This window comes from Scleropages formosus, chromosome 14, assembly GCF_900964775.1.
Source record: "Scleropages formosus chromosome 14, fSclFor1.1, whole genome shotgun sequence".
Taxonomy (NCBI): Eukaryota; Metazoa; Chordata; class Actinopteri; order Osteoglossiformes; family Osteoglossidae; genus Scleropages; species Scleropages formosus.
In genome coordinates this window covers 15,053,559-15,076,577 of record NC_041819.1, presented here as the reverse complement: position 1 = coordinate 15,076,577, position 23,019 = coordinate 15,053,559, and the positions used below count along the sequence as shown (strand labels likewise).

General features: G+C 44.0%; 1 protein-coding gene and 2 long non-coding RNA genes across 3 annotated transcripts; 2 read left to right on the top strand and 1 right to left on the bottom strand.

Annotated features, from left to right (window-relative positions):
• Positions 1–8,507: 8,507 nt before the first annotated feature.
• Positions 8,508–9,735, bottom strand: LOC114912215 (POU domain, class 3, transcription factor 4-like). Its single transcript, XM_029258114.1, has 2 exons — positions 9,188–9,735; positions 8,508–9,097 (listed from the first exon to the last, which is right to left on the bottom strand). The coding sequence occupies exons 1-2, from the start codon at positions 9,707–9,709 to the stop codon at positions 8,513–8,515; spliced, it is 1,107 nt and encodes a 368-aa protein (XP_029113947.1). The 5' UTR covers positions 9,710–9,735; the 3' UTR covers positions 8,508–8,512.
• LOC114912216 (uncharacterized) lies at positions 9,526–17,843 on the top strand. Its single transcript, XR_003798156.1, has 4 exons — positions 9,526–9,582; positions 10,838–10,957; positions 17,398–17,486; positions 17,809–17,843. It is a non-coding gene; the product is annotated as an uncharacterized LOC114912216 (long non-coding RNA).
• A 936-nt stretch (positions 17,844–18,779) lies between these two features.
• Positions 18,780–20,751, top strand: LOC108920049 (uncharacterized). Its single transcript, XR_001964970.2, has 3 exons — positions 18,780–19,679; positions 20,031–20,215; positions 20,308–20,751. It is a non-coding gene; the product is annotated as an uncharacterized LOC108920049 (long non-coding RNA).
• Positions 20,752–23,019: the final 2,268 nt, after the last annotated feature.

The following is a 23,019-nucleotide window of genomic DNA, read 5'->3' as shown; positions in this document are numbered from 1 at the left end:
CGATAGACATTCAGTAGAAACCGTACTTTGAATTTAGATTTTTTTTTTTTTTCCTCCGGGCAAGCAATATGCAGAGTAATACTCTCTCACAATGCTGGACAGAGGCAGCGATCTGCATCTCCCAGTCTGTCACACAGAGGTGTGTATCGGGCGTATTAAATGCATTTTTTACGTAGGGTTTCGCAGAACATAACCCCATCATAAGTCAGGGACCAACTGTACTTGTATTCATTGATCTCACACTTTTCTCTACAGCCCCTTGCAATGATTTACCCATTTATACAGGTGGGTAAATTTCACTGGAGCAATTTAGAGGAAGGGAGATTCAAACCTGTGACCTTCAGGTTCAGATTCAGCAGCCCTTACCACTTGCTCTTGTATTTATAGAGGTGCTTACTGTAGGCTACTCAGACAGTCCAGGTTAAGTACCTTGAGAGAGGCTGTTAGAGCAAGTAGGTAGGGGGGCTTGAACCAGCAACCTTCTGGTTTTAATAGCATGTCTTTAACCACTATGCCACCTTCTGGGTCAACCAGGTGTTGGTCAGCTAAATAAAAAAAGAGAAGAAGGAACCACTTCCAATGGAGATTTTCTGGGGAAACGCTCGACTCGTGGAAGACGGAAGGTGCGGCGCGAGGCCACCGGGAGCCCCGCGTGCTTCGCGCGCATTTATTCATCTCAATCAACGCCAGGCGCCTGATTTAAACCAATTAGCGCGGCGCGCTTAATGAAGCCGTTCGGTGTCAGATTAGCGCGCGAGCGGCCTGACAGTAGTTGAGGAGCCGACACGAGAGTCGCCGAATAGAGGCAGCAGGATTAATGGAGTGAGCAGCGCAGATAATAATGTGCTCGTGTGCGACGCCAAAGACAAAGACAGATCGCGTTGTGGAGTCGCTCTCTGAGCCCGCGCTAAATGCAGAGTGTTTCCCGCGCGTGTCACGTGCTCCACGTGTGTTGAGCGGCACGGTTCTTGCTGATGATGTATTTCGCAAATAGGGTAATTATTATTATTATTATTATTATTATTAATGCACCACTCAGTGTTTCGCGCATGCAGCCCCGGACATATAAGGGAATCACAGACCTGTTATTGCTCAATAATAATAATAATAATAATAATAATAATAATAATAATTTCTCGCCTTGATTTTTTACTTGACTGAAAATCAGCTTCTTCTGGCAGGAAAACATGCAGAATTTTCTGAATGATTTTGAAAAATTTGGAAAAAAAGAAGTATATCATTTATTTAAAGCAAGGTAAGTAAGCATAAAATTAACTTCATAATTAATCACCTCATCCCCAGAAAAGTCGGCGATATTTTCTCAATCTCTTCGGAAAGGAAGTGTGTCTTTTTTTAAGGCAAGGTAAGCAAGCATAAAATTAACTCCATAATTAAAGCTAAAGCATAATTAATGCGGGACTTGAAACGTTTTATGGCGCGAGTTGGATTAACGTCCCCACGCCGGAATACCTCACTGCCTCTTGTAATAAGAGCACATGTTTTATTCATGCGTTTTACACTGCTCTGTGTGTGTGTGTGTGTGTGTGTGTATATACATACAGGAAGCGCTGAGTCAGCATTTAGCGCACCTTGGGTTTTAAATTTATTTAAATTAATTTTTTGCCCCCCCATCTGTGAGCGCCAGAAACTCGTGAATGGAAAAGGAATCACTTGAGAAGGCCGCTGCTCCAGTCAATGTGGAAACGACGTTACACACACACACACACACACACACACACACACACACACACACACACACACACACACACACACACACACACACACACACACACACACACCTACCTCTCTCTCTCTACTGAACATTGTCGATCGCTGGCTGTTGTTCTCCACCACATTCCAACCATGTGTACTGTACTTTATTATATTCCCATCCCATCCCTGGATGTGGGAGAGCGCCGCCGGTTCCCACTCTGCACACAAACTGATACTTTTCTCCAAAGCGACTTATAATGTTGATACCGTAATTTACCCCATTTGTACAGTTTGGTCATTTTTACTGGAGTGCTTTAAGGTAAGTACCTTTCTCAAGGGTGCTACAGCAGGGAGTGGGATTCGAACCTGTAACTTCCAGGTTCATTAGACCCTGTGGGCACAGTGCTGAGGGTTTAGGAAGGATGAGAAGGATGAGAGTAAAACTGAAAAACAGGAATATTATGGAAGGTATTATGGAGAATAATACGGGAAACAAAGATTGAGAGAGAAATGTAATACAACCCAAAAACACACACACACACACAGGCTGAAACCGCTTGTCCCAAGCAGGGTTGCAGCGGACCGGAGCCTAACCTGGCAACAGAGGGCAAAAGGCCGGAGGGGGAGGAGACACACCCAGGACAGGATGCCAGTCCATCACACGACGCTCCAAGCAGGACTTGAACCCCAGAACCACCAGAGAGCAGGACCCGGTGAACCCCGCTGCACCACCGCACCCTCCACAACCCAAACACACACACACACATTTTCAGAACCGCTTGTCCCATACGGGGTCGCGGGGAACCGGAGCCTACCCGGTAACACAGGGCGTAAGGCCGGAGGGGGAGGGGACACACCCAGGACGGGACGCCAGTCCGCCGCAAGGCACCCCAAGCGAGACTCAAGCCCCAGACCCACCAGAGAGCAGGACCCGGTCAAACCCGCTGCACCACCGCCCCCCGCAACACAACCCTAACAATTAATTCCACAAACATAATTGCACAATTTCTAGGTGTTTCTTACTTCCTCTCCATCAGTCTGATGCTTTAGGGTTAGAGGCCTTTAAAGAGCGTTGTGTCCAAAAACAGAATTCAGCTGCTAATTCAATTACCCCTCTTTTTTGCACACTTTGCAGTGAAAGTCCACTAGGGGGGCGCACTCGTTAAATGCGAACACCACTGCACTTGGAGGTTCTGGGTTCGATTCCCACCCGGTGCTGTAGTGCTCAGGAATGGCTGCATTAAAAATGAGCCACTTGTATAGATGGGTAAATCAGTGTAAGAAGTGTAACATTATGGTATACTGTATGTTGCTTTGGAGAGAAGTGCCAGACAAATGAATAAATGGAAGAGTGAGACAGTGCTGCATGGTCCAGGCTTGACAGGATGTTGTGTCTCTGCTTTCCATCCCCAGCTGCCACTTGACGGAGCTTCTCCTTGAGAGGGGTGCCATCTCCTGCGTCCCTCCTCTGACTGTCCCTCCAGAGTGTCTCCTCATGACTTATCACGTCCAGCGTCCTCGTGTCTTTGCCCAGATGCTGGGATGTGGTCCTTTTCAATTTTCCAGACCCCAGTGTGGGTTCGGGACCGAGTCTTCGCATTTCTTAGTCAGTTTTTTTTCTTCTCTGTCCCTCTTCGTGTCCTGCGCTGTGGGGACGAGTTGTGTTCAGTACTAACATAGACACTTTGACTGGACCATTTGGGGAATAGAAGGACCCCTGTACGTAGTAGTGTAAGTGCACTTTTTTTACACTTTATGTTGCAGTTGCTGTTATAGATGCTGTCAGACACTTCTAAGGTATTAAAAAAATGTTACTCATTCTTATTTATAATAAAATAATCCATTTATCAATAACTGCCTGTCCAGTTTGGGGTCCTATTGGGCCGGAGCCTATCCTTGGCGCAGAGGGAACGAGGGAGGGTGCACTCAGCACAGGATGCCAGTCACTGTCACACACATTCACTGTAACACACACAGGACAATTTAGTCACCAGTTCACCTAAAACTTAGGCCTTTGGACTGTGGGAGGAAACCAGAGCAAACCTATGTCTGAACCCACAGCTCAGGCAGAAGTCTGCTTCACCCATTTTGAACTGGTTATGAACTCATATTAAAGGTGAGCTCATCCTAGGTGTGGTGTAACCAGGTAACACCCATGTAACTATCATAGCAGCACTCTGTTTCAGTATTATCAAGTTATATGGTTAGTATGGTTAAAAAATCCCCTACATTGCAGCTCTATCATGTTTACAACTCTTATTAAATATTGCAGTATTTGTTAGAACGTCCTCATATTATAGGCGGTGTCATTGCCAAGACAGACCACCAGGGGGAGACATTCGACTAGAGTCACAGACAGGTACGAGACACCTTGGAGCTGCACGTTTTTTACACCTTGTGTACCAGTACAGTGCGGCTATGGATCATTAACACATCCAGAATTGAAAGGAAATCGTTTCGAGTAATTAATGTAAAATGAAGTGGGAATAATTTGCTTATAAGCAAGAATTTCAACAGGTCCCAGGGTTGAAGATATGAGAAAAAGATGGAAAAAATCAAAAACGTTATTTTTGTTGCTAGGATAATATAAGTTGCAATTATTCACCACCTGAACTACTACTGCTGCTGTTCCTAATATTATAATGATTAATAGCTGAAACAATTTCCATTAAATGAGAATTTTTTTCCCGCTTTTAAAATGTTTTGATGATCATTTCCAAATCATAACCCATAACCCAGACTATAACCTGCGACACAAGGAAAGAGAGAAAGCTGACTTCCGCACCAACCCCGCCGAAATGATTTCCCCTTGACCTTCGCACAGCTGCTCTCTGCCATTCGGCCTGAAATGTCAGCCCTCAGACACAGAAGAGAAATGTAAAACTGCCTCAGGTGGCAGAGAGAGGGGCTCATCATGAACTTTGTCATCACAGAAGAAAATTAATAAATAAATTAAGGTCTTCTCTGCAGTCGGTGAAGGTGACGGCTGCTGCTTTTAAGACTTTTTTTCTCCCCCCCCACACACACGCGGGTGCTGAGCACTGTAAACCTGTTTACCTCTTTAAATCATCGTAAATATTACTTTCGACTGATCTCTTAGATGATGTATCCAGAGTGAATTGCAGCACCTGAGCCATTTGTGCAGCAGGCTTTCCTTACTCTGGTAATTGAGGTAAGCACCTTGAGCAGGCACACTACAGCAGTGGCAGGGGAGAGATTTGAACAAACAACCTTCAGGTTACAATGCTGTGCACTGAAGCGCTGCACTGTTTCCAGAAGGGGACGAATGGGACCTGACTGTCACTGTACCATTAATACGAAAAATACACCTTTATCATGAATGCAGAAACGGAGTGCCGTACAGAACACAACTGTGTTTGGCGTTTACTTCGTTTTATCCAGCGTCGTGTGTTCTCTTCGGCCCGTCCGGTCTCCTGCTGCTGGGGATGGAAAGAAAACCACAGAAATCAAGACACACACACACACACACAAACAGAGAATCACACATGTCCACTTATACACACATACAAACAGTGTGAGAGCAAGACTGAGGCATTCAGGGAGAAATCATGCGCACTTTCAATTTAAATTTTCGGTTTATTGTAAAGCAGAGTGTGTGAGAGTGTATATAGATAGATAGATAGATAGATAGATAGATAGATAGATAGATGTAAAAGAACCTTGATTAGAATTTTTGTGCAGCAAAGCTCCACTGTGCGCCTCTTCCATCACAGGTCCCCGGTGCTCTTCCTGTACCTGTGAGTTTGGAAGCCAGGGAGAGACATACATACATTAACCAGCATTAGTATTCCAGTCAGGGCTCAGTTATGGAGGCAGGGGCTGAATGCAGGAGGCTCTGTGCACCCCCCCCCCCATCCCACCCACTCCCTGCATGCCCCCCCTTCCTCCACCATAAATTTAATTACTTACATTTTTAAAAAGTAATTCTGAAACTTGTTCAGACATTCAGTTGTTGTTGTTATACTGTTGGTTAATAACATTAAGACAAATTTAAAGAGCAAAACAATAACAGGCGGTAGGAGTGAAATATATGGCCCTATCATATCACATGGCTATATTATTTTTTACAGTTTCTCACTATTTTGTAGTAATACATATTTATTTCCAATAAATTTCATTTTACACTCGTTTGCTTTCAGAATTAGAGTTCAGCTGTACGTGCAGCTGTGCTATCAATATTAAGAATATTAGGCTCAAATCCATCCTCATAAACAAAAGCAAGGTAATTTTGCCTCGTTTTCCTTTAATTAAACTTTTTTTTTTTTAATTTCGGCTATTACAGAATTTGTGCTGTTAGGACAAAATTAAAAAGTAACATTTTCAAAAATCTAAGAATGTGCCTGAAAAAAAGTTTTTTTTCTAACGAAACAACACATATATATATCCATGTAAACACGTTTTTTCCTCATCTGTATCCTCAGTACTTAATTTTAATGAGTCTAGTAGGTCATTAATATTGTCATTCACACTCTAAATAAATGTTGAAACGCGTGTCCGTACCACCCTCCGCCTTTCGTATAATAATAAAAATAATAATAATAATAATAATTTATTTATTGCTCTAAAATGGTACATTAACGAATTACGACAGACAGTGGTTAAGTCTTCTTAAATAATCATGTCTATTTTTTGTTTCTATATGGTTCAAATTTGAAAATGGAAAACAATTCAATAGAAACAATTTTTTTTTTGTAATTTGTAATTTGTAAACAGTACGATAAACGCTTTGTAAACATGTTATGTAATGCTATAAATCAATGAATCTTATAAACTGCACCAAACAGCTTTGGCACAACCGGACATGAGATAATAAAAATAATAATAATAGTAATAAATAAAATAATAATAATAATAATAATAATAATAATAATAATAATAATTGTTATTATTATTATTATTATTTGTATTATTATTATTATTATTAATAATAATAATAATAATAATAAAAATAATAATAATGTGAAGGCATTTTAGTGTGTTCATTCTACAATACCATGCGCATTTTACACGTTTAAACAAATACAAGGGCCTTACTTATGTATAGAGAAAACATGTGCAACATACACAGGGACCTGCCCTCTTTTACCAAAACCTGTCAATATGAGATGTCTCGAGGTCTAACTGTAAATGTAAGGAAAGAGGAGCCAGGAAAGAACTGGATGCGAACAACTGCGTTTCCCGACTTAAATGCGACGTTGAATGGAAGCCTCTCCGCGTCCATCCATGTGCGCAACATTTGAGGCGCTTATGAAATAATATCAGGGTAACAATGAGCAGCCCGTCGTGGACACAGCGAGAGCCGAAGCTGTTTCAAGTGTTTGTTTAGAGCAAACAACACGGATTTACTCCTTATACGTGTTCAGTAACAAAAGAAGCGCGTCACCTGTGAGTGTGCAATAAAAATGCGCAACGCGTGAACCTGTAATGAAAATAGCGTTTATTTTACATCACTACTCGCATGAATAAACTAACCTGTATTTGTTTAAATTAAACTCCAAAAAAGTTTTATACAAAACTGTACAAATAGCAAATTGGAAAAATATTAAAGAAATACATCAATAATTGTAGGATTGGAAGATTATAAAACTTCAGGTGCTGAGCGTGTACAATAATATCATCAACAATAGTGAAGTACAACCTTGATGTATTTGGCAGGTTTCTCACCCTTACATTTTTAGTGCCAATAATTTAATAACACAGTATTGTGGTCGAGTATGGGACTAGATTCAGTCTCGAGTTTAGGAGCCATAAAGTACAGCACATTTTTTCTGCAACACCTCAGAATATTCCCGACTTCATTTTACATGACGTACCACAGTGCTGCATTTCCCCCCCTCATTATTTTAGGCCTCGTAACAAACATTGTAGTTTAGCTGATTAAAAACGGATTTATCCTATACACGCAGGTTTGAAACACACAGAAATACCTTAAAATAAATCTAAGATGATGGAGAAGCGTCTCATAAAGTGACTTAAAATGGCCACCTGGTACCATAAAGTACCGTTACTGTGATGCTGCAGCCATTGTTGAGTGTAGTTTGACCCCAACAATAAATAAATAAACTAGAATTAAACTAAATGACATATAAACACAACGGTTCTTCTCCGTTTTCCGCGGGCTTTGAAAACATGGACTATATATATAGGTGGTGTAAATACAGTAAAACACCTTGTTAGATGAAATATCCAGGCAGCGCTCCCACAAACTGATACAAAACACAAAACAAATGTGTTTCCCCCGAAAAAAAAATGATAGCTGATTCTCCTGATATATATTTATATATATATATGATATATAAGATACATATATGTTAGATCACCAAGGCGCTGGGTTATTATTATAGGCACAATTCTGTATTTAAATTCTTTTCACTGGAGAAATTTTCTTATTTGTAGAAAATCGAGATTTAAATTTTGGTAATAAACGGGATCCTTTTTGTAAAATCATAATTTAGAAAAAAAAAAAACATTAAAAATTAAACAAAAAAAAAAAAACAATGTCCATGTATTTGTCCAGAGATCTGGAGATAAAGCTGAAAAAAAAAAAAAAAAAAAAACAGAAAGCAGAAAGTTCTGCTCGTCCCGTTTTAAACCAGGTTCTTGGAGAAAGCGTCACCGGGGACACCACCCAGAAAGGGCGGTGGGGGTTTAGCGGGGTTTTTCTGTTTGTTTGTTTGTTTGTTTTCCTTTTTTAAAAATTCCCCATTTGTCTCTTTGCTCATTTATTTATTTATTTATTTTAATAAAGAAGATCCATAAGTTAAAAGCCGCCCCGCTGTCAGAGGTCGTGGCACGCGGAGGCGTCCGCGCTCGCGCCGTGCGCAAACAGCTCGTGCGGCTGCGGCGGCTGGTCCCCCCCGGGCGGCGTCATCCTCTTCTCCTTCTGCCGCCGGTTGCAGAACCACACGCGCACCACCTCCTTCTCGAGCTGCAGGCTGTCGGCCAGCGACGAGATCTCCTGCGCCGCCGGCTTCGGGCACTTGAGGAAGTGCGTCTCCAGGACGCCCTTGACGGACACCTCGATGGACGTGCGCTTCTTCCTCTTCCTGCCCTGCGCCGCGATCTTGTCGATGCTGCTCGGGCTGCCCGTGGACGAGTCGGCCTCCTCGAGCCACTTGTTCAGCAGCGGCTTCAGCTTGCACATGTTCTTGAAGCTGAGCTGCAGCGCCTCGAACCTGCAGATGGTGGTCTGCGAGAACACGTTGCCGTAGAGCGTGCCGAGCGCGAGCCCCACGTCCGCCTGCGTGAAGCCCAGCTTGATGCGCCGCTGCTTGAACTGCTTGGCGAACTGCTCGAGCTCGTCTGACGTGGGCGTCTCCTCGTCCGAGTGATCGTGGCAGTGGTGGTGGTGGTGGTGGTGCTGCTGCTGCTGCTGCTGCTGCTGCTGCTGGTGCTGATGCTGGTGGTGGTGCGGCGGCGGCGCCTGCTGCTGCTGCTGTGGCGGCGCGTGCACGTCCGCGTGCTCCGGCGTGTCCCGCAGCCCCGCGTGCAAGCCCCCGCTCTGCGCCGAGTTCGCGGGGGGCGTCATGGCCCCGTGCTCCAGCATGCCGTTCACCGTGAAGCCCGCCTGCGTGTAGATGTTGACGGGCTGCGCGCCGCCGCTCGCCGACGTGTTGTGCGACACGGCCGCTCCCCACGCGCCCGGGTGGCTCGCGTGCGGCGAGTGGTGCGCGACGTGCGGCGACCTGTGGTGGATGATCGCCCCGAGCTGCAGGTCCTCGCGCCCCGGTTTTACATCCTGCTGCTCCAGAGGACTGGCCGCCAGAGACGCCGCTGACCACTGGCTCCCCTCGGATAAGCTGGTCACCCACTGGTGACCGAGGGGGTGTCCATTGCTGGGGACTCCTTGTAAGTATTCGCTCTGGAGAAGTTTCTGGTGATTCCTGAAAGGGCTCCCTTGCATGACCGCCGAGTCTGCGTGCACCATAGAGCTCGAGCTGATAATGCTGTAGGGATTCGAGGCGGCAGTGGCCATGCTTGGTGTAGATCCCCTACTAGTTATAATGTGGCAAAGAGAACAGCCTCAGCCTTTGACATCTATCAGCCTAGGGAGCCAAATGAGCGGCCGGCTGCGAAGTGACGGCGCGCTCAGCCAATCGCGGTGGAGTTCCAAGTCGCGGACTAAGCTCGCGGCCAATAGCGCGGCGAGGGGCGGTCCCTTCCCCGCAGAGCTCGTTTAACTCGGAGAATTGAACTCGCTCAAAACAGGAAGTGACTGCGGGCTCCTCGCGTTGCCATTGTCTAATATACCGACCCTCTCTTTCGCATTTCATTAACTATTTCTTAACTTGCTGTTGGGCTGCTTACTGCTGCACTCTTGTTCTAAAAATACATCAGTTGCATCGTGCCACTGTTTGTTATCATCTGAAGTCCTAGAAATGCTGAAAGGTATAAAGCATCTTTAGCTTTTTTGATCCTGTGAACACACACACACACACACAAAATTAAAGAAATGTACATCTAAAAATTGTATATCTATATCTTGCATAGCTGTAAACATACTATACGTATATAAATAATGTATTTTATAGGATTCATTCTTATCAGAGAAACATGGTGTAATCGTAGTTTTTATTTTCAGGAAATATTTTATTTTTGAAAATAATTAAATCTTTTTCAAAGAAAGTCTAGCACATTTCTAATAACAAAAGAAAGTACAAAACTATACGATTCCTGTACTGTACATTTATTTAAAAGGGTTAGCAAATGTCAATTTAAAGTAGATTCTCTCCTGTCTAGGCACAGAGATAAGATTGTTACAGTGTCAAGATTAAGTAACAAATAATTGTATTTTAATATGGTTATGAACAAATATTTCAGCCAAATATCCATCAAAACAAAAGCGTTAATTCATGTACGAACTGGTTTATTCGCTTTGCGCGCAACTTTTTTTGAAAAAAAAAAAAAGTATTTGAAATTGTTTTTTTTTTTTCACAATTCTTGAAAAATGTCCTCTCTGCGCACTTACTATAAATTTACGCATCCGCACAACTATATTTGCCATTAGAGTCCTCTCTTATTGGTTTGAAATTCCATCGAATATATTGGAAGAGCTTCCCAGGTTAAGCTTGATTTAAATTTGCATACATTTTCATACATTTAGCAGAAATAAAAGAAGGCCAGGCGCCGCAGGAAAGTCATTAAAGAGTGGGCTTTTCCTGTGAAGAACACGGACGGAGCTGCAGGACGTGGCGGGACCTCCGGATCCTCGGGAGGAGCGCAGGTGAGTGGGCTGTGCGCTGGGGCAGGAGGGGGACCCCCAGTCGGAGCACTTTCACACCTCATATTACACACTTCGGCCCACTCTTACTGCACGTGCATCTGTGTAAAAGTGGAAACGCCACCAGTGTTGATGCGCTTAGTGGTTTAGTCTGCTCGCAAAAACCTCACGCGTAGCTGCTGGTGTGTGTGTGTGTGTGTGTTTTTAACAGCAAAACGTTTAATGAAATTTGTAAATGAAATTTCGCTTGGAGACAAAATCGGCACAATCGACCTTCTGTTCCATTTTTAACCGAATTTAGCTTTTTTCTCATCTAAGCCGACATAGACTATGAAGTAAAAAATTCCATCATGTAAGTCGATTTTTTTAGATCTTAATTTTGGACTCACATCCATTCTTTTGCTTCAGTGCTGCTGGGATGGAAGGAGAGAGAGAGATTACGTTTAAATGTAGTTATTCCGGGAAAATGAGTCATAATTTGAGATGCTGAGATGTCCATAATTCACTCGGTTTCTTCCCGCGCGCTTAACTGTATGCGTTTGAAAAAATGACTGTTTCGGCAGTAGTGTGGTCTGTGAAGTCCATGTGAGGCACTGATGCTGTGTGTGTGTGTGTGTGTGTGTGTGTGTGTGTGTGTGTGTGTGTGTGTGTGTGTGTCCAGTATGAGGGAGCTGGTGGAAAAAAAGGTGGGGGGTTTGCAGCTCTCCTTCTCTCCATAGTCTAAGTTTCCAAGTGTAACAGATGCTGCTCTCGAGCCGTTTCTTGTGCTGATGCTCATTATTCAGACTCACATTTTTGTCCCCACGATCTGGGTTTCCATAGAGAAGCTAATAAAAGACTCAAATCCCAGTCCAGGGGCACAATAAAGCGACTCATTGAAAGGGAAGGCCGTGACTGGACACGCAGGGAAATCAGAGCATCTCGGGATACTGTTACCAGTCCTGCAGCTTCTCGAGCCCTGCGAGAACATGCAGCATCGTCACACACCAAACATGCATATTTTGCGCTCTTTTACTTTTTATCTTAGCCCCCCCCCCCCCTCCTCAAACACCAATAATTGGCGAAAAGTTGGCACATTTTCGGTGGTCTCTGCATCTCAGGATTGTTCAAAGCCACAGTTAATGCTGAACCAGCGCAAAACTTGTTCTTAAATAGAAGACCGTGCGTTTGCCACATTTGCTGTCATACTAGTCTACTGTAAGTTTAACAAACTTTGGTGTTAAAACAAACAACAGAACCGCGATTGCATTGTATAAAAACAAAGGTTTAATTCCGTGAAGCTCTATTTAGCAGTTTTGATACTTGCAAAGATAAACTCGACTTAATTCTAACAGAATCTCGAGTCCTAAGTAAGAGCCGAGCCGCGGACGTGCGCGGAAAAAAGGAAGTATTTAAAGACCAGTTGGTTTTCGCCTTTAAAAATGCATTTTTTTTTTCGGTTGTTGTCACAATTGTTTTAGTGAGTGAGGAACAACGCGAGACTGAAACAGGCATGCCATCGGTGTAAATATTACAGTGTAGCAGCAGTGTGTTCTCTTGACGCTACGTGTGACGCAGCAGCCGCTGTCTCGAGGACAGAGGCCGGACGCCGGGCACGCGCGTTCACGAGCTGTCGCTCGCGCGCCTTCCCACGGTGTCTGGCCGAAACTCCCGCACACGCGCCTCAAAACACGCGCTCATTTCAACGTGCAAACACGACAACGGTCTTTTTTTTTATCACTATTATTTTCTCTTATTCTTGCACCGTATTGTAGACCCTGAGTGAATGTGTCTCCATGATTCTGAGTTTTGAAAATTCAACTGCAACACATGGCTGTGTTACTTAGTGTGTATATTATAGCGAGTTTAATGCTTTGCATCAAACTTTTCTTTCCTTTTTAATGATGATAAAAGAAATATAGGATACTTGTTTAATGTGTGCGGGGCACTGCTGCAGCTGGAAATCCATTTCCCTTCTAAATCCGATTATTTCCATATTATTAGCCGCATGCCCACAGCTTGTTCTGAACACGATTAAAACACCATGACGTTTCTCATAAACGGCGACTTATATTTTACATTTCACATTTTCACGTTTGAAGATGGAAGCTATATACATTCAGCTGGACGGATCAGTGTTCATTTCCAAAATTCTAATTTAAAAAAAAAAGAACCCAGAGCAGAGCAGCACGGACTTGTTCACCTTATTAAAAGATCTGCCTGCTTAGTTTGGAGGATCCTTCCTTCTGTCAAAATAAGGTAAATATTTCAGTCAGCGGTTAGACATTTTACCAGGAGCTGTGACGCAATTTCTGTGTTTTTAATAAGTATATTGTTGCTTTATTAATTTCCCCGGTAGTGCCACATCATGCACGTGCACGCTCGCGCTGCGCTTCCATAAACATAAATACATCAGAAAATGAGTCCAAAGAGAATCCTGTGGACGCAATAAAGGGCCTGAGAGCCCAATGAAATGAGACTTCAAGGCAGTTTTGGCACGGAGACCATAGTGGAAGAAATGCATTAGTAACGGTGTGGGGGGGGTCGCCGGGGGGTGCGGAGTGGGGTGTGTGTCCGAGAGCCGTGAACACGCATACACACTGTGAGTATGTACCTGTATGTATGCGTGTATGTATGAATATTTCATTAACGAAATATAGTTCAATTTCGCAAGCTGCGCCACAGGCTGTGCGCTTTATAACTTGGATGGGTTCGAGTTAACAGGGCCCTGCATCTCCAGCGAGCGTACAGTTTGCACAAATAATTCCCTATTACTCTCAGTTGCTCTATTTCAAAAATGTGCCATATTTTATTACAGTGAAATGTAATAAAAGGTTTTTCGCCATTTTAATAGATCATAGATTCTCATAGATCATATTCTGTTTTTACAAGTATCTATCTATCTATCTATCTATCTATCTATCTATCTATCTATCTATCTATTATTATTGTTGTTGCTGTTGTTGTAATAGTAGTAGCTTTACAAGACACAGTGATATTGGTATTTTTTTAAATATATATAATATATATTTTTTACACACTGAAGTACAGCAGTGCACAAGGACACAATATGAATATTACAATGAATTAGGCTCTAAGGATTTGCTTAAATTTACCAAAATAATTTTAAACAATGTACGTTTTTCACCTTGTCTACCATGTTTTTTTTTTTTTTTTAAAAATGTATAATTTATATCGTGTAATACTTAGTTGCATAAATCGTCGTACGATTACTTGCTATAACTTTAGTCTGATTTGAAGGTGTTTCTTACTGTAAATGGCTCGGTTTTCGAGTCAATATCGACCAAATTCAGCAACACGAATTAACATTTATTATTGTCTTACTTTGTGAAAACTAATTCATTGCACTGATTGTTGTATTTCAGTACAGTGTATTTAATTCATTAAGATTTATATTCTATTCAGTATTGAAAGTACAATTGTAACTTTTAAATATATTTCAATAATTCGCTTTCGGTTTTCATATTTCAGTAACTTATAGTAACATAAATGTTGATTTGTGTACTTTCTTCCTGTGTTTTCTCAAAGTGTACAGTTATACTGCTTTATTTTTTCCGAGGCTTAAGAAAATCTCTGGGGAAAATATGCAGTGATAAGGAGATAAATATAATAAGCAGGTTTATGTGCATTATTAGCGCGTGTTTGCTAAGTGTCTCTCAGTTTCGCGTTGTGCGCTTTTTTCGTGACTTTAAAAAATGGAACCTTGTGACCCCAGACCCCCCCGAACCTCACCCTCCACCGACCCCACCCCAGACCCCACAGCAGAACTCATAAACACACGAATATGTGAATTATGTGTGTTATTTGGCCAAAGGTACAACAGAACAAGACACGCAACTATATATATATAACACTGCTGTGTATATATATATATATATATATATATATATATAATATATATATTATATTCTAATAGTCTTATACATATAAATGATGGGTTTTTTCTGGCAATATCAGGTTACAGTAAAGAACTCCAGAACCGTTGATAATTTCTTTTCAAGACCTCCGGAAATTTAAATTGTAATGGTCGTATTCATAGTTATATGTAGTATATTGTAGGAAATGTTCTTTTGTAGCTTGAATTGACAAGTGGTTTGACTGTTTAACATCTGCGAAGTCAGTAAGCAATTTAGAATACCAAAATTAATGTTCAAAAGGTAATTCATTGAGTCATTGTTATTATTTTCGGACTGTGTTGTTGACAAAGCATTACTGTGACTGTCATTAATTTAATGTAGCCTAATAGTCCAATAGTCTAATGGTCTAATAGGCTAATAGTCCAACAGTCTGTGTTACTTACAGTACAAAACCGTACATTGACACAAATGATCTGTTTGACTTGTTTCACATTAGGACAAAAAAGCTACTTTAAAAGTTTAAGATGTAAAGTGACTTTGTGACCTAGGACACAATTCTGGGATGTTGGCAGGAGATTATGACACGTAGGGAAGAACACAGGAGGAGGAGAGGACATAAAAATTATATTAGTGTCGCCTCCAAAGGCAGCTCGTCCCCCGTGACTGCTGTCACACTGGCATCATGCTACTAGTGCTTATGATGGAAATAAGCGCTCATTTTATAACAGCCACCATGTCCCTATATAACCAGCGACATATGAAAACAATTAGTCATGTATGACTCCGCAATCATGGATCAGCTCACAACGGTGCTCAAAGTGACCACGCTCAGATTTTATCAAGAATTCATGAGAGTGTTCTTTTATTTTGCTTTACTCTAAGTGCACCGGAATAATGCGGTTATGAAATACGGACAGCTGTTTGGAGCATCACTTTGTGGCACATGTAGTTATTTTCATCAACAGTGAATTGAAGGTTGCAGGTGAAAGCTGTGATGCACGGAGAACCTTGGAGACAGAATCGGTAGGAAGGTGTGTGAAGTGTTTCAGCTGCAAGGTGGCTTTTGAATGCAGGAAATGTATTCATTAAAGATAAGTGTAAGTGCAGTACAGGCAGACACCCAGATTACAGGGGAATGAAAGAGGGAGGGGAGGTGGAAGGAAGGACTGTGATGGGCAGAACGGTGAAAGACCGCGTTCCCTTTTACCTGCCTATTTGGAGAATGACACCGAAATGTGGAGAATGACAAGGTGTGGAACATCAGAATTCGGAGAAAGACAATGAATGGCAGACATTGGAATAACAGAATGTATATAGTGAAATAGCACGTGGAGAATAGCACTATGTGTAGAACAATACAATAATGTCTAGAATGACGTGTAGAATAATATAATATATGCATATAATAATATATAGAATGAACCAGAATATACAGAATGAAAGAAGTGTAAAATACGTCAGAATGCGGAGACTGACACAAGTGGAAAATGACAGAATGTGGAGAATGACATAAATGTAGAACATAAAATGTGGGGAATGATAACGTTAGAATGACAATGTGGAGAATGACACAGGTGTACAATAGCATAGAATGAAGAGAATGACACACAATGGGTGAAACAATGCAGAATGAGAAAGCAGGTGTAAAACAACGCGGAATGTGGAGGACGACAGAATGTGGAAAATAACGTGTAGAATAAAACAACACGTAGAACAACAGCATGTCACCAGCAGAACGACATAACATGCGGTAGAACGACACAGTGGAGAACAAAACGTGTGGATTGGCACAAAGTGTGGAGAATGACACCAGTGGTGCAGAATCACACTGAATTATGGCAGCGTGTAAAATGTAACTAATTGTTGTATTATTATATGGCAATCATTACAGTTTGGCACATGTGCTCTGTGATTACTGGAGGATTCCTCCAGCCCCTGAAATTATATGAACTAGATAGCGAGGAAGGAGAAACACGATGCAGATTTATATAGGGATTCATTGTGGCCTCATGTATTTATATTTAATGAAAGTCACTAGAAGTTGGTCAAACTGACATTGAAAGTTCCTTCTGGAAAAGGACATATAAATCTTCTTAGCAATTAATTGAAATTAAATGTAGAGATTTATTGTTGTGCACTGACTACCGCGGGCTATTGCATGGTCGTCATAGCGGAATTATCCTTCATGCTTTATTAAGTTTGTTCAGTGAAATGTTTTTTTTCTCCTTAATGCTCAGAAACCGTAAGGCCCAACTTTACAGAATTCTTTCTGTTGACTGTACAAATAACTGAACTCTTCCTGCCCGGTCTTGTAAGAGTCGAACCCTTAACCTTTCAAGAACAAGTACATCTGGCTTGTCTCCTTAACAAAATCCCAAGTGTGCAGCATTGGATCATCGAATAGATCCTGTCATAGCACTTATGAGACATTCGGGTGCTGGTATGACTTTCGGCGAGGTTCGGAACCCAAAGTTGCTGTCATATCCCTTCAGCGTCCAGCTCGTCTCTTCCCGTGTAGAGGATGGGAAGACCCAGAAGGTCGGCTCTCTAATGCTCCATATCCCCCTCTGTATCCTCCCTTCCCAGCCCTTTCAACCAAAGTGTCACAACAATAGGAAGGGCCTAGAGGTCAAACTGCGGTGTGGAAGGTCAGGAGGACACCGGGCACCTGCCAGGTGAGTGGCTGAAGAACTGCACGAGAAAGACACATGTTCACATATGCTTTGAGTGTCACATTTTAGGGACACTTATTAAAGTCCTGTGGTTCTTACCTGTGGATCACATAGTTTTCCTTGGATCGATGTCTTTGTAAGCAGAACTGCAGAAACAAAAGTAAACTTCATGTAGTACTTTTTATGCGGTGTTCCTGAACCAGTATTGCATGTTTCTTCCAGTCTTTCAGAGTGATTATGCAAATAAGTGCTCTCACACACACACACACACACACACACACACACACACACACACACACACACTGAAACCGCTCATCCCAAGCAGGGACACTGCAAACCGGAGCCTAACCCAGCAACACAGGATGCAGTGCTGGAGGGGGAGGGGACACACCCAGGATGGGACGCCAGTCCACTGCAAGGCATCCCAAGCGGGACTCGAACTGCGCCACCACACCCCTTGAATAAGTGATCGATTTGCTATAATTTTTCTTAAATTTTTTTGTGAAATTCTGTAAACGTTGGTGTGTATCATACTTTCTCGTATCCTAAAGATGACATTTTATGCACAAAATAATATCCTAGTTTTAGCGAATATTTCCCATTCTGTTGAAACAGTTGTTTACATAATAACCTTGTTTTTTTTATTTCTATAGCTGGATATTTGACTTCAGCAATTCCTGGTAAGTGACTTCCTAAAGAGTACAACAGCAGCGCCCCTCCTGGAACTTGAAACAGCAACCTTCAGGTTACAGTTGTATAGTCTCAGAATGTATGTTGTTTCGTAGTTTTAATCATTATACTTATTATAATTATGTTTGGATTATAATTCATTAACGTGAGCCCAGCTACCACTGTTGTCTGTGCTGTACATCTATTATCTGTTCTCTACAAAACACCTATGGGTTATCAATAACCACTTGTCCAGTACAGGGTCATGGAGGTCCAGAGCCTATCCTGGAGGCACAGCTTATGAGACAGAGTACTTCCTGGGCAGGATAGCAGTCCATCACAGGGCAATCGCACACACTCAGTCACTCATACACACATACACACCGTTTGGGCAATTTAGTCACCAGTTCAAAAGAAACTCATGTCTTTGGAGTGTGGGAGAAAACACACGAACAAGAGGAAAACACACACACACACACACACACACACACCTTCTGAACCACTTGTCCCATACAGGGTCACAGGGAACCAGAGCCAAACCCAGCAACTCAGGGCATAAGGCTAGAGGGGGAGGGGACACACCCAGGACAGGACACCAGTCCATTGCAAGGCACCCCAAGCAGGACTCGAACCCCAGACCCACAGAAGAGCAGGACCCGGGCCAACCCACTGCGCCACTGCACTCCCCCAAGAGGAAAACATTCAAACGCTATACTTTCTGAGCCAGATTGAAACCCATTTCTGAACTCATAGCCCAGGGGATGTGAAGCACCAGTGCTGCCTGCTGCACCACCATGCCTCCCTGTAGGAAACATTAAATCCTTTAATGTAGTAGTACCCTCAAACTGTAACACTGATTATTAATATAGCAAATACTGATGATGACATATAACTGATGTTCTCTGGCTTTTCTTACTCAAGAGATTGAAGTCCTGACATTAACGTTATTAATATTTCAACTGCCCAAGTTCTAGCATTTATTTGCACTCAGCGTACATGCAGGATTTTCTCAAAGTTCCAACCAGTGACATTAAAAAGGAGTTTGTGGAGTAATTTTATTATGCGAAGTTTCTAGGCACGACCATCTAAGTTACCCAAAAGTGTATCTTGTTTTATCTTGTTTAATGTTGTTTAATTCTGATCCCTGACAAATGGCGTTACAAAGGGGCAGCGCACTTTGGCGGCTTGTTCGGCTTCGCACCGTATAAAATTGCCTAAAAAAGCGAAGGAGTTTCAGATTATTTCCGTCGTGCCGTGTTCTGCTGCCGATATGACGCTGACGAGGGAGGGAAGCGGTTTTTGTAAAAATAAAATTGTGTATTTTAATCGGATCCTCCTTCCGCACCCGGTGCCTCTCTCTCCCCCCTCTCTCTCTCTCTCTCTCTCTCTCTCTTTCTCTCTCTCTCTCTCTCTCTTTCTCTCTTTCTCTCAGCATATCCATTTGATCATCTCCCCAAGTCCCCTGGCTGAACCAGGCGCGCTTTTCCGCCCAGTTCTGAAGAGGGAGGAACTTCAAAGTGCGTTCAGGTAATTAGCAGCTGAAGGGAATCTAATCTAAACCATCGGCCTTGCTTTGCACCCAGGTCTGCTGCCACAGCCCGCTGACTGGGGACCGCCGATTCCCCGTAGCCTCCAAATCTGCTTCCTCTGAACCGCCGTGCCAAGCCTGCAGTTATCGCATCTGCATTTCAAAAGCACTGTCTCTGGCATTAATTATTAATTAGCCTACAGTCACCCTGGAGGATAGGGGATTCAGCCTGCGCCTAGTTACTCATTGACCTCTACCTCAGACTTCTTTTCCTCCCTTCTGCTCGGTGGGAAAGCCCTCGGCGGAGCGCCCCTGCGCTTCTTAAACTGTCGCACGCGTCCGCATTACAGGAGATTGGGTGCTTTAGGGTTAATCGGGCCGGACAAGGTGGCAGCCAGGTTGCGGTTATGTGTGGTTAGGCGGTGGGGATGCAGCGGTTACCACGGCGCCCCGGGCTCATGCATCGCACCTGATAACCCGCCCGCGGAAGACGGACCACGTGACGGGCAACATGCTTGATTGTGTAGGGCGAAAGGTGGGTGTGCAACCTCTCATCCGCTCGATGCTTGTCTCCCTCCATCCCTGCCGTCCCACGGTTTGATGACCGAAGAAATTCCTTTCTCACAGCGTGCCCCCCTCCCAGAACATGTCATTGGACATGAAATGCTTTTCCACGACGGTTTAGACCTGCAGCGGAGGCTCGGCACCCCGGGGCACGTGGGCTGGCGGACGCCCAGGCTGAGAGGGACAGACAGCGAGGACAGCTGCCAAAACCTGCAGAGATCCACCGCCAGGCGCTTGTAACTGTCCGTAACTGCCCGGCTGGGGGTCTCGCCGGCTCCGCCCATCCGCCGCATTTCTGACCTTTCAGCTGCGTTTGTCCACGGTCTTCCAACAGCATTGCTGGTGTCACAGCTGAGTATTGCATTTCGGACAGGAGAAGGAAAAGGAAACGGAGTCATAAATGCAGAGGAGGCAGGTAAAGTGGGCGTGGAGAGGCAGTGGGTGCACAGCCATCGTGGATTACAGTCCCTTTCTGTTGTTTTCTCACAGGTGACAATAAAATGCATCTCCACGCAAGTTCCTGTGTTGTTCGTGTCTCATTCGCCCCGTTTGCTCGAAATGGGGTCGTACGTGTTGACTCTTGACGCGTCCATGCGCCAGACACGGATCTACGAAAACCTTCACAACCAGACCATTCGCTCGTCCGGCCTCTGCCTACTCAACAGTCCTGCGGTTGTAAGTCATGAGGATGACGCCAAAATATCTATGTAATATAATGCAATACAACACGATCAGCGGCGTCGCTGAACTCGGAGCAGGAATTTTTGTCCGCATCCGTAAAAAGAGGGAAGAGCCGTGTTCTTCTGGAGCGGAAAGGAGAGAGCCGAGCAGGCGACTAAAGCAATCTGATCAGTGTTGACATTGAAGCGGAGGCAAGGGCGCGCCCAGCGCTCTCTCCACCTGCACCTACACCCCCGTCGCCGCGCCCACCGGCCGACTGCCCATTCGGACGCAGCCGGTGGGCCCCGAGCGTCGACCCTCTCGCCGGGCCCAGTGGCGGAACCTCGTTAGATTGGGCTCGGCCGCCGAGCGCGGACGCGTGAACCTGTAAATCGCTGCAGAGGAGGCGCACGGGCGCATTCTTATTCTAATAACCAGGGGCCCTGAGAAAAACAATTGGAGGTTAGCAACCCGGGGAGGAGAGGAGTCAGAGAGGAAGGGCATCTCATCGCAACACGCGTCACAGACACAGAGCCGCAATAAACCGGTGGGAAGGGACGCGTCCGGGAAAAAAAAAACTACGCGGGGCGGCTTGTTGATGTTTCTGCTCGGCTTTGTTTTCCCGTCATGCGAGGCATCCTGAGCGGCTCTGGTTGGCTGAGGCCGTTCCAGAGCGCAGGCTGGCTTCTTCGGCTCGCATCGGAGTATGAATCTGAGCGTTGCCGTTCGCCCGCGGTAACCGGGGGACTCCTGGTGGTGCAATAAATTGGCACCGTGCCGGCAAAGAAGGAAGGTAGCAATTAACAGACCCAAGTACTAGGCTGTCCAAAGCCGGCGAGTTGCTGACTGCCAACGGTGAGAGCGGTAACGCGACACTAATGGGTTCTCAGTTGTCCTGCACAGCAACCGGTGGCTCGCAGCGCCAACGAAAGACCAAAGTTGTGAAAAAAGGGGAAAAAACACGAGAACGGTTTGTGAACACGTTGCCCACAAGAACATCAGTACGCTGGTAACCTAATCTGAATTCTGCGGTTGCACAATTTGCCATAATTGATAGGCTTGTACGAACGAAAATGAGGAAAATGCTTTCGAATACTTCAGGGTGAAGACGATCGTGCCGGAAGGGCGAAGGCGTTTTGCAGCCTTAGCTTTTTCCGTAACCATCAAAGGTGGACGTTATAATTTGCTTTCTGCAGACACTGACAGCCAGCTGCGGGATTTGACGTGCGACGCTCGGATACAGGCGAAAAATCAGCACGGACCTAAGGGTTGGCCGGGGGGGGGCAGGGTACAAATCCTGCTGTGGGTAGCTGCTCTATGAGCCCACGTCACACTGCTCTGCTTTCCTACAGGAAACATTTTGGGGGAACAAGCATCGCCAAAGAAAGACATTATTGTGGTTTCCGAGCCGAGAGAGCAGGTCATGCAAGCCGTGCTGTTAAAGAGTTTCAGAGCACATTCGTAAAAGAGGAAGCGTCAGCGTTTCTTTCCGTTTTACGTCCTACACATAAACAAATATTTTTTAAAAATCAAATTTATACATAGTCCTAAATGTGTTTTTATATTCACAAAACACACACACACACACACACACACACATATATATATATGCATGTGGGAAGCAGAGAGTTGTTGTGATTGAAATACTCAGTTCAATTTTCTCCCCCCTGAACTGGGGACTAGGAAGTTCTAAAGAAAACATAAAACCCCATCAGGGGGTACATGAAATAGCCAGAAGAGTTTATACAAAATATGACACACCATTCAGAGGGGTACATGATAGATTGCTTTCTTTTCAGCTGTACTGCACAGCTTTTTACTGGGGTACTGGTTCCACTGCGGGACCCACGGAGCGTGGCCACGGAAAACGTTCGAGTTTGTTTGCTGAAGTTTATGACAGCGGCACTGTTGCGAGCGGCTCTTTCTGGGGTTCTTGCTGAAGATGCAGTGGTTTCTATTCTGTGTTTGTCTGCACCCTGGCACATACGTGTAGTTGAGCTCTTTAAACATATTGTTTTAACCATTTGGTGCAGTATAGAGAAATGTTATTTACCCGGCAACTTGGTTCAAAGGGTTGCGCACACACCTGGGGGGTTTTTACGGCAGTAATTCCGG

Coding starts and splice junctions, on each gene's coding strand:
- LOC114912215 (XM_029258114.1), bottom strand. CDS start 9,709: ATGGCCACTGCCGCCTCGAATCCCTACAGCATTATCAGCTCGAGCTCT. Junction 9,098..9,187: donor ACACGCCGGAGCACGCGGAC/GTGCACGCGCCG, acceptor CAGCAGCAGCAG/CAGCACCACCACCACCACCA.